Below are 12,772 nucleotides of genomic sequence, written 5' to 3'. Positions count from 1 at the left end.
GTTAATTAGGCAGCAGAGAAGCAGCAGCAGCAAAAAAAAAAAAAAAAAAAAAAAAAAGGAAAACACAGTTATATTCGCTCAATAATAGCTGGGAAATGTGACACTGGAGTAGGTCGTTGCGGTCTTGATGTAATGTTGATGTTCAGCAAGCGAGGAGGGATAGTGTAAGAGCGCAGTTAGGTAGCAGCAGAGCAGCGAGGGGCGGCAGCATAAGATACAGTTAGGTAGCAGCGGGGCAACAATATCGCCTTTATGTTAGATGTTAGATAACGTTAAAGTCACTGTAATAGACTTGACATTAAAGCGAGAAAAAGGCAATAACACACAGTCGATGTTAAATGGTCCTGGAACAACAGTGTAGCTTTTATGTTAGATAGCAAGGAGGCAGTGGCTTAAGTTTCAACAGATATAAAGAAATAAAACTTTACCAGCTTGAAGTTCAGTAGCAGTTGGACATCTCCAGACCTCTTGCTGCACTCAAGAGACTCTCATTTTGACATCCATACCTGCAGCACACCAGCGCTCTCTATGCTCCAAAAAAAAGCTGTGTCCTCCGCCAACCCCAATTACAAACATGCTGACTTAATTCATATTATAGTGCTCTGGCCTCACTGCCCTTTAACTGATGTCACAACCAGGAAGTGCCGCCCACTTCAGGATTAGCTGAATGTGATTTTATAAGAAGGAATGATACATATATCAGGCTGTATATAAGGATAGGAAGAAGCCAGCAGCATGATACAGGTATCGTAGTAATTGTTGTCTCTAGCAGATTAACACCTTCCGGTCATGTTTCTTTCATCGGTCAACATTGAAGCAGTATCCAGAAAATTGTCTTTTAAATGAGATCTAAATTGGTTGTATAAAGTCACGGAGGCGGAGAGTTTATTACTAAAGTCCTGCTCTCTTCTCCTCAGAGCATTCCCTGTGATGTTACTGACAGTCCTGCATCCAGGGGCATCACTTACCATCTCTCCACAAGTCTGGTGCATGATGTAAATCTCCTTAGCATAATTCTAAAAGTTGCTTTTAGAAGGAAGGAGACCATGGATAACAAATATAAGAAGACACCACAGTCACGGTGCCTGGATAAAACATAGACCCAAAATCTAGTAACTGATATATTATTGGAGGCAGCACAAATATTGCTCCACAAAATCATGTTGTTATTAATAACAATAAAACCGAAGAGTATTTTTTCAGCAATAAATAATAATAATACTGATTTTTATTACTTTTCCCATAAAAAATGAAATGATGTGGAATTATATTGGTGCTAATATGCAGCCAAAGTAAAGGACAATCTGTTCCGAAAGTGGAAAGCAAAGTACAGTTCACTTTGGGATGATAGAAAAGTTATTCCCGGTTATAATAGCTTAAGATGGAAGCGTGAATATGTCTGCTGTGACGATTAAAGGGGTTGTCCCTACACTTCATTCCCTCTATATGTTACTAAGATATAGAAGAGGCTAAGCCTTATTTTTTTCTGGATCCCTGTCTCTTGATCCTGTGTGTTTCCCAAATCTGTTGGACTTATCTGCTTCAATCCTTGGCACTTGACTCACTAGGTCACCGCTCCTTTAATGGGCTTCATGTATACAGACGGTCCCCTACTTAAGAACACCCGACTTACATACGACCCCTAGTTACAAACAGACCTCTGGATGTTTGGTAATTACTGTACTTTAGCCCTAGGATGCAATAATCAGCTATAACAGTTATCACAGGTGTCTGTAATGAAGCTTTATTGTTAGTCCTGGTTCTTATGACAACCCAACATTTTTAAAATTCAATTGTCACAGAGACCAAAAAGTTTTTGTCTGGGGCTACAATAATAAAATATACAGTTCTGACTTACATACAAATTCAACTTAAGAACAAACTTACAGAACCTATCTTGTACATAACCTGGGGACTGGCTGTATTCCATAGACATTTTTGATCCATTAAAATGAATTTCCTTACCAATAGCCTATACTATGTCCTTAGGATTGGTGCGGTTCTGAACTCTGGTAGGTACTTTTACGCTAGTGGTGCCCCTTGCCCCCTATAGAAATCCAGTGCAGGGCGTGTAGCTGTACACCAGCACTTTGGAACCTTTGGGAAAATTTTGCGCCTTCTTAAAGGGCCAGCACACACTCACTGTTGTATCCCCAGCTAATCAAAGCCTTTATGTTTAAAATTCTCTTTAAAGGGGAATTCCCATCTGGGTATTTACATTTAATTTTATTCATTTTCCATATGGAAACATTTCTTCAATTGGATGTTATTAAAAAAAATGTTCCCGTGTAAAGATAATTTCTCATAAATGTAGTCATGTTGTCCCTTAGAAATGAGATGGCTTCCTTGGATACAACCACCTCACATTTTGGCAGTGGTGGCCAGACATGCACTATTGAGTCCTGCCTGACCATATGGATACAGCAATTATTACCACAGGACGGCTGTGGGACCTGCAGTAACTCCCGAACATTTCAGATATAAAAACCTTTTGTTTCTTTTGTGCGAAACCCTCCAGCAGAGGTGGTCGCATCCAAGGACACAGTCTTGTTTCTAAGGGACCATATGATGAGGGACCACATTAATGAGAAATTATCTTCACACAGGAACATTTTTTTTAATAACATCCAATTGAAGAAACGTTTATATTTGTCAGATTAATGAAACTGGATGCGAATGCCCAGACGAGAATACCCCTTTACCCATATTTGTAGCTGTGCACCCATTCCGATCTATGACCTGATTACAGACTCTCCTGCCCTCTTCTTGCTGTAACCTCCACCTGTACCATGCTACTTTCTTGTGTGACCCTGGTGATTTCATTGGTATTTTTTAGCTGTAACCTACATTGTGATCACTTAAAGGAAATCTACCATCCTGATAAACCAGGGACATTACTCATAGATCCAGGCAGCGTGACTGTGATAATCCTCTTATATGTGTTATCCACGGTCTCCTTCCTTCTACAATCAACTTTTACAATTATGCTAATGAGCCAGAAGGGTTTACTGGTTTATCATGATGGAGTGTGATGGTAGAAATCCTTTTAAGTTGTCACAATTTATGTTACAGCTGGGCCGGCCTAGGGCCAAGAAGTACTAGTTAAAGCACCAAAAATTAAAAAATGAAAATGAAAAAGTGTTGGAAAAAAAGCATCAGCGCCATTTTCTTGAGGGCTCGGTTTTTACAGTTTTCTCCTTTATTCTTTTGGACTGTGTGATCATGGGGATACTGAATTTATATCGGTTATTGAAATACGTTTAAAAAAAACTGAAAACCTTCTGTATAAAGAAATATTTTTGCATTCCGCCATCTTCTGACTTCGGTGTACAGAGCTGTATACACACGCTGTGATACCAAACATGTTTTTGTTTTAACTTATATGTTTTTATATTAGTTCTAGGGAAAGGGGGGTGATTTGATCTTTTTGGTTTTTAATTTATTTTTAACTTTTTAAAGTTTGTTTTGTTTACTATTTTTAGACAACCTAGGGTACTTTAAAGGAAACCTACCATTTAGAATGGTAGGGGTAAGCTGTAAGTACTGAGCACCAGCTCAGGGAGAGCTGGTGCCGGTACTTACTTTTGTTAGTGTTATAAACCGCGGTATCACGGTTTTAACACTTTTTAAACTCTAGACCAGAACAGGCTTCAGCGCTGCGCGTGACCGTGCGCGCGCAACATCTCCGCTATTTCCTATGTAGGCGCGCGCACAATCGTGCGCACGCAGCGCCGAAGCCTGTTCTGGTCTAGAGTTTAAAATACAGCGGTTTATAACACTAACGAAAGTAAGTACCGGCACCAGCTCACCCTGCCATTCTAAATGGTAGGTTTCCTTTAAACCTATGGAGTCTGATTGCTCCTGCTATAAACTGCAATACAATATAGCAGTATATAGACCATTTGTTATAGATCTGTAAAGGTTTGCCACTGGCACACTGTTACAGATATTCAGCAATACCAGGTCCTGGAGTCTTATGAAGACTCCAGGCTATCATGACAATTGATCCTTGTTCCCCGCTGACTGCTTAGCCATCGTCAGTCAAATGGACAACGCCTACAGTCAGTGCCAGCACCAATCACAGGTTTTACTAGTGGGTGTTTGCTGCAATATGCAGCAAACACCCGGCTTGTGTGGAGAGGCCTTAGCTGGTGAGACCTCTCCACACTGCCTTAATAGACTTGTGACCTACAATGTTACAAGTCGTTAAGGGGATGAATGGACAATTAAAATAATTTTTGTTTTTGTTTCACACCTGTTAGAACCTTATGTACTGTACCCCTTTACAGAACATGCCGCAATGGTGCAGTCAATCTCAATGTTGTGGAGTCCTCTCTCTAGTAACAATGATAATGAGCAGATGATGGGATGTTCTGAAATGGAAGGTCTTGTGCTTTTTGTATAAACATTCATTCAGTGACTTTCGGAGACTTAGTAACCCTGATCCTGTTAGTTCCACAACACAATTATCCGAGGAATCTTCTCCCCTGAGGAAACTGTGAGCTTGTCTAATGCAGAGAGTAGCAGCGTGCAGTAATCCTATAACACACGCTCTCTGCAGCCGGCGGATGGGATTCGGTCATGTAAAGGAACGTCACCTTCTCCTGATTCACACAATGTCCTCAGCCTGTCCTTGTTATGTTGTTTTGATGGAAACGCTGAGACCTCACAGCAGTTTAATGGTGGTTTAGTGATCATATTATACAACGTTGGGTGCATGGAGTCCTGTGATGACATCAGTGGAACACTTCCACTGCAAGTCCTTACGAGATTCCGAGACTTCTATATACTTTTTATACGCTCTTTGTTTCAGGAAACAGGTGCTCAGGAACTACAGTTTTACTTCCAGGAACGCTAGTGCTGGTTTCATATTGTTAATTTCTGGGAAACTAATCAGAAAATTATAAGAGGAAATATTGCAGTATTTACACTGGCCTCTAGGTGGACATTTTCTTAGCTTTACTGTGTAGACTGGGACAGAGTCGGCAGAGGAGAGAACGTCAGTTTTCAGTCTAGATATGGAGAGAAAGTAACACGAGCTCCATGGGCCTCTCTGGTCTAATCTAAATGAAGAAAAAACTTGGCACTCCTTGGTAGTAAAATTTTATTTTATTCCAGAAATAAGAGTATGGCAATCCCAAAAAAATTTTTAGGCAACGTTTCGATTGCTCTGGTCTAATCAGCGGGTGTATTTATCTATTGTAAACATGAGGCTCAGACACTTCTGATAAACCCCCCCCCATAGACAAAGTGACACATACAAATAAAGTCACAGTCAAAGACCGAGTCAGACATAGTCGAAGAACGTCCAAGACTGTCGGAGACAGACAGAGACAGTCTGGGAAAGTCGGATACAATCATAGACAGTGAGAGACCGTCTCAGACAGTCAGAGAAGCCTGGCGTCGGAGACAGACAGAAACAGCGACAGACAGACAGAAACAGCGACAGACAGAAACAGAGACAGACAGACAGAAACAGCGACAGACAGAAACAGCGACAGACAGAAACAGCGACAGACAGAAACAGCGACAGACAGAAACAGCGACAGACAGAAACAGCGACAGACAGACAGAAACAGAGACAGACAGAAACAGAGACAGACAGAAACAGAGACAGACAGAAACAGAGACAGACAGAAACAGAGACAGACAGAAACAGACAGACAGACAGAAACAGCGACAGACAGAAACAGAGACGGACAAAGACAATATTATATTACAGATACATATTTGAGTCCGCTCACCAGTTTGATCCAAGAATCTTGTGTGTATCCACGTTCTGCTGAGGGTGCACGGAAAATAGAGTCGGAAGGAATCCACCGCATCAGATATGATAACACATGAAATATATAAATGTTTTCCAGCACTCCAAATTCATATTTTAAAAATTCATCCTTTATTCTATCATGCTAAAATTCTTATACATCCGATATTTCCGACTCGACCTACGTGTAATCAGAGATCAGCTGTGCGAAGCTGCCTTCAGACACCTCTGATAAATCCCCCCATAGACAAAGTGACAGTCAGAGACAAATACAGAATCAGACGGAGACAGTCAGTGCCCCAGACATTCGGAGACATATGGACACAAACAGACAGTCTGAGACACTCAGACAGAAACATTCAGAGACGGTCAGAGAGAGAGATGGATTCAAATAAAATACTTTTTGTTAACCCATTTTTTGTGTAATAGCTAAGAGCAGTTATTTACTCTCCCGGGCACCGCCAGGGGCTACAGCTAGTTATTACTATACTTTGCTCTTGTTTTTCAGTCACTCTGGATGCTTACAAGTGGTTGGTCTGCTACCTCCTCCAAGAAAGTCATCGTAAACTCCAACACGAGAGGCAGAGAGCCGCCAATGACTTTGATGCTAGAAATAACAGCCAGGTAGTGTACAGTGTATACAGGAGGTCTGTCACCCGGATACACCGTATGTAACATCATTGTGTACGTGTAGCTCCCCTGTCATAGCCAGACTACACCTAACCCTAAATCTCCCAGCTCAGTCACTGGGGCTAGTAGGTTGTTTCTTCCAAACCCGTGTATATAACTACAGTGGGGTCTTCACACAACATCCCTCCCTATTCAGGGGTTTGATGGTTTGATTGTGTGTAATATCCCTGTAATGTGACATCACTGTATGTATTATTCCTGTACTGTGACATCACTGTGTGTATTATCCCTGTACTGTGACATCACTGTGTGTATTATCTCTGTACTGTGGCATCACTGTGTGTATTATCTCTGTACTGTGACATCACTGTGTGTATTATCCCTGTACTGTGACATCACTGTGTATTATCCCTGTAGTGTGACATCACTGTGTGTATTATCTCTGTACTGTGGCATCACTGTGTGTATTACCCCTGTAATGTGACATCACTGTGTGTATTATCTCTGTACTGTGACATCACTGTTTGTATTATCTCTGTACTGTGACATCACTGTGTGCATTATCCCAGTACTGTGACATCACTGTGTGTATTATTTCTGTACTGTGACCTCACTGTGTGTATTACCCCTGTAATGTGACATCACTGTGTGTATTATCTCTGTACTGTGACATCACTGTGTGTATTATCTCTGTACTGTGACATCACTGTGTATATTATCCCTGTACTGTGACATCACTGTGTGTATTATTTCTGTACTGTGACCTCACTGTGTGTATTATCTCTGTACTGTGACATCACTGTGTGTATTATCCCTGTGCTGTGACATCACTGTGTGTATTATCTCTGTACTGTGACATCACTGTGTGTATTATCCCTGTACTGTGACATCACTGTGTGTATTATCCCTGTACTGTGACATCGCTGTGTATTATCCCTGTACTGTGACATCACGGTGTGTATTACCCCTGTAGTGTGACATCACTGTGTGTATTACCCCTGTAGTGTGACATCACTGTGTGTATTATCCCTGTACTGTGACATCACTGTGTGTATTATCTCTGTACTGTGACATCACTGTGTGTATTATCCCTGTACTGTGACATCACTGTGTGTATTATCCCTGTACTGTGGCATCACTGTGTGTATTATCCCCTGTACTGTGACATCACTGTGTGTATTATCTCTGTACTGTGACATCACTGTGTGTATTATCCCTGTACTGTGACATCACTGTGTATTATCCCTGTACTGTGACATCACTGTGTGTATTATCTCTGTACTGTGACATCACTGTGTGTATTATCCCTGTACTGTGACATCACTGTGTGTATTATTTCTGTACTGTGACCTCACTGTGTGTATTATCCCTGTACTGTGACATCACTGTGTGTATTATCCCTGTACTGTGACATCACTGTGTGTATTATCCCTGTACTGTGACATCACAATGTGTGTATTACCTCTGTACTGTGACATCACTGTGTGTATTATCCCTGTACTGTGACATCACTGTGTGTATTATCCCTGTACTGTGCCATCACTGTATGTATTATCCCTGTACTGTGACATCACTGTGTGTATTATCCCTGTACTGTGACATCACTGTGTATTATCCCTGCACTGTGACATCACTGTGTGTATTATCCCTGTACTGTGACATCACGGTGTGTATTACCTCTGTACTGTGACATCACTGTGTGCATTATCTCTGTACTGTGACATCACTGTGTGTATTATCCCTGTACTGTGACATCACTGTGTGTATTATCCCTGTACTGTGCCATCACTGTATGTATTATCCCTGTACTGTGACATCACTGTGTGTATTATCCCTGTACTGTGACATCACTGTGTATTACCCCTGTACTGTGACATCACTGTGTGTATTATCCCTGTACTGTGACATCACTGTGTGTATTATCCCTGTACTGTGACATCACTGTGTGTATTATCCTGTACTGTGACATCACTGTGTGTATTATCCCTGTACTGTGACATCACTGTGTGTATTATCCCTGTACTGTGACATCACTTTGTGTATTATCCCTGTACTGTGACATCACTGTGTGCATTATCCCTGTACTGTGACATCACTGTGTATTATCCCTGTACTGTGACATCACTGTGTATTAACTCTATATTGTGACATCACTGTGTGTATTATCCCTGTACTGTGACATCACTGTGTGTATTATCCCTGTACTGTGACATCACTGTGTGTATTTTCCCTGTACTGTGACATCACTGTGTGTATTATCCATGTACTGTGACATCACTGTGTGTATTATCCCTGTACTGTGACATCACTGTGTGTATTATCTCTGTACTGTGACATCACTGTGTGTATTATCCCTGTACTGTGACATCACTGTGTGTATTACCCCTGTAATGTGACATCACTGTGTGTGTTATCCCTGCACTGTGACATCACTGTGTGTATTACCCCTGTAATGTGACATCACTGTGTGTATTATCTCTGTACTGTGACATCACTGTTTGTATTATCTCTGTACTGTGACATCACTGTGTGCATTATCCCAGTACTGTGACATCACTGTGTGTATTATCTCTGTACTGTGACATCACTGTGTGTATTATCCCTGTACTGTGACATCACTGTGTGTATTATCCCTGTACTGTGACATCACTGTGTGTATTATCCCTGTACTGTGACATCACTGTGTGTATTATCCCTGTACTGTGACATTACTGTGTATATTATCTCTGTACTGTGACATCACTGTGTATATTATCCCTGTACTGTGACATCACTGTGTGTATTATCCCTGTACTGTGACATCACTGTGTGTATTATCTCTGTACTGTGACATCACTGTATGTATTATCCCTGTACTGTGACATCACTGTGTGTATTATCCCTGTACTGTGACATCACTGTGTATTATCCCTGCACTGTGACATCACTGTGTGTATTATCCCTGTACTGTGACATCACGGTGTGTATTACCTCTGTACTGTGACATCACTGTGTGTATTATCTCTGTACTGTGACATCACTGTGTGTATTATCCCTGTACTGTGACATCACTGTGTGTATTATCCCTGTACTGTGCCATCACTGTATGTATTATCCCTGTACTGTGACATCACTGTGTGTATTATCCCTGTACTGTGACATCACTGTGTGTATTTTCCCTGTACTGTGACATCACTGTGTGTATTATCCATGTACTGTGACATCACTGTGTGTATTATCCCTGTACTGTGACATCACTGTGGGTATTATCTCTGTACTGTGACATCACTGTGGGTATTATCCCTGTACTGTGACATCACTGTGTGTATTACCCCTGTAATGTGACATCACTGTGTGTGTTATCCCTGCACTGTGACATCACTGTGTGTATTACCCCTGTAATGTGACATCACTGTGTGTATTATCTCTGTACTGTGACATCACTGTTTGTATTATCTCTGTACTGTGACATCACTGTGTGCATTATCCCAGTACTGTGACATCACTGTGTGTATTATCTCTGTACTGTGACATCACTGTGTGTATTATCCATGTACTGTGACATCACTGTGTGTATTATCCCTGTACTGTGACATCACTGTGTGTATTATCTCTGTACTGTGACATCACTGTGTGTATTATCCCTGTACTGTGACATCACTGTGTGTATTACCCCTGTAATGTGACATCACTGTGTGTGTTATCCCTGCACTGTGACATCACTGTGTGTATTACCCCTGTAATGTGACATCACTGTGTGTATTATCTCTGTACTGTGACATCACTGTTTGTATTATCTCTGTACTGTGACATCACTGTGTGCATTATCCCAGTACTGTGACATCACTGTGTGTATTATCTCTGTACTGTGACATCACTGTGTGTATTATCCCTGTACTGTGACATCACTGTGTGTATTATCCCTGTACTGTGACATCACTGTGTGTATTATCCCTGTACTGTGACATCACTGTGTGTATTATCCCTGTACTGTGACATTACTGTGTATATTATCTCTGTACTGTGACATCACTGTGTGTATTATCCCTGTACTGTGACATCACTGTGTGTATTATCCCTGTACTGTGACATCACTGTGTGTATTATCTCTGTACTGTGACATCACTGTATGTATTATCCCTGTACTGTGACATCACTGTGTGTATTATCCCTGTACTGTGACATCACTGTGTATATTAATATTCTTTATCTTGAAGGCATATTACTGTCGCTCCTTGGCCCTGGCGTTCATTGAGCACACAGTTCTGCAGAGATACTATGACTACACCCATGACCCCGGGACCCCCAGCTCCCTGCAGCCCGTCCTGAAGAAGCTGTGCTGCCTGTATGGACTGTGGTCCCTGAGCAAACACATGGCTGTGCTCTACCAAGGTGAGGACAATACACACGATTCATGTATCCAAAAATTAAAGGGGTTGTCCATCTGGTGACACATGTGCACTGCAGTCAGTCTTTACCCACCAGGTCAAGTACAAGGGGAAACCACAACATCCTGAATCCTCTGTATTGTTTGTGTTTATTTTATAAATTTCACCATTTTTGGATACATGGACCCGAAATGTTGCCAGATCCGTGTTCTGGAGAGCGTCAGATTGTAATGTGGTCTTTGCGATGTCACATTCCGCTATGGACCTCAGATGTTGTATGCATTAGATTGTACAGAACGTGTATTGGATCTCACATATCCCTTTAGAAGTTCACTTCCTATTCTTCTTTTTGTTGTTGCCATTTTCCAGGTGGATATTTTGCTGGTGAAGTTCCGGGCAGAATCGTGCAGGACGCAATCCTGGAACTATCTGCTGAGGTAGTAAATCAGAATCACAATGATACACTGTCACAAACCTGCAGCTGTGTGAGAGGGGCTAACTCTGACACTAAAGAGATCAGAAATTTGCAGAATGAGTGGACAGCCCCTCTACTTGATTGATTTAGAGATTGTAGACTCTCTATGTGTACTGGGACATGTCCTCACACTGCTGTGCACTTTTCTCTCTGCAAAGAGCTGCTTTAAGGCCCATCCACTACTGGTTTGCAAATGTAACGGAGCTGAATTTGTGAGTTGAAGCAGAACTGCAGCCAGTGGCAGCTATTGGTCTTGTTTAAAGGGGGTTTATCAATTATTTGGAGACAAAAGGAAGAATTCTTGGATCCAGAACTCCCAAAAATGTGGAAAAAAAACTTTTGATAACTACCTTATAACTCGAGTATAAGCCTAGTTTTTCAGCACAAAAAATGTGCTGAAACCCCAAACTCGGCTTATACTCGAGTAAAAAAATATATCAAAACTGACCTTTCCGGCTTCTCCCCTGCTGGCTATATACTGGGGCAGGGGGTTGGCTGTATACTGGGGCAGGGGGCTGGCTGTATACTGGAGCAGGGGGCTGGCAGTATACTGGGGCAGGGGGCTGGGAGTATACCGGGGCAGGGGGCTGGCTGTATACTGGGCAGGGGGCTGGCTGTATACTGGGGCAGGGGGCTGGCTGTATACTGGGGCAGGGGGCTGGCTGTATACTGGGGCAGGGGGCTGGCTGTATACTGGAGCAGGGGGCTGGCAGTATACTGGGGCAGGGGGCTGGCAGTATACTGGGGCAGGGGGCTGGCAGTATACTGGGGCAGGGGGCTGGCAGTATACTGGGGCAGGGGGCTGGCTGTATACTGGGGCAGGGGGCTGGCTGTATACTGGGGCAGGGGGCTGGCAGTATACTGGGGCAGGGGGCTGGCAGTATACCGGGGCAGGGGGCTGGCTGTATACCGGGGCAGGGGGCTGGCTGTATACCGGGGCAGGGGGCTGGCTGTATACCGGGGCAGGGGGCTGGCTGTATACCGGGGCAGGGGGCTGGCTGTATACCGGGGCAGGGGGCTGGCTGTATACCGGGGCAGGGGGCTGGCTATATACCGGGGTAGGGGGCTGGCTATATACCGGGGTAGGGGGCTGGCAGGCTATATACTGGGGGGCAGGTGCTGGCTATATACTATGGGGCAGGGTCCGGCAGGCTATATAATGGGGAGGCTGTGACCAATGCATTTCCCACCCTCGGCTTATACTCGAGTCAATAGGTTTTCCCATGTTTTGTGTTAAAATTAGGGGCCTCAGCTTATACTTGGGTCGGCTTATACTTGAGTATATACGGTACATTTTATTGAACAAAAATATAGTTGGTACGACCCCTTTAATGAAACCCACTTTATGTTAGTAGCAGCAGGACTGTGAAATAAATGGATTTGCAAGATTGTAGCTTCTCTCAGTGCACTGGAACACGTCCTCACACTGCTGTGCTCTTAGCCCTCTGTCTTTTAGCCCCTCTATTTGATTCATTCGCAAATGTGGCAGAGCTGAACCTGTGCGATGAAGCAAAACTGCAGCCAGTGTCTTGGTCT

General features: G+C 42.9%; 1 protein-coding gene across 1 annotated transcript in view; it reads left to right on the top strand.

Moving 5' to 3' along the window:
• The window catches only part of ACOX3 (acyl-CoA oxidase 3, pristanoyl), a 62,983-nt gene that overhangs the window by 46,820 nt on the left and 3,391 nt on the right, over positions 1 to 12,772 (top strand). Inside the window, exons 14-16 of the mRNA XM_072126144.1 lie at positions 6,273 to 6,388; positions 10,591 to 10,765; positions 11,131 to 11,198. Coding sequence (XP_071982245.1) covers positions 6,273 to 6,388; positions 10,591 to 10,765; positions 11,131 to 11,198 — 359 coding nt within the window. The remainder of the gene's footprint in view (positions 1 to 6,272; positions 6,389 to 10,590; positions 10,766 to 11,130; positions 11,199 to 12,772) is intronic.

This window comes from Engystomops pustulosus, chromosome 1 (genome assembly GCF_040894005.1).
Source record: "Engystomops pustulosus chromosome 1, aEngPut4.maternal, whole genome shotgun sequence".
Lineage (NCBI taxonomy): Eukaryota > Metazoa > Chordata > Amphibia > Anura > Leptodactylidae > Engystomops > Engystomops pustulosus.
Note: the sequence above shows the minus strand (reverse complement) of the source record. Positions and strands in the feature narration are given on the sequence as shown.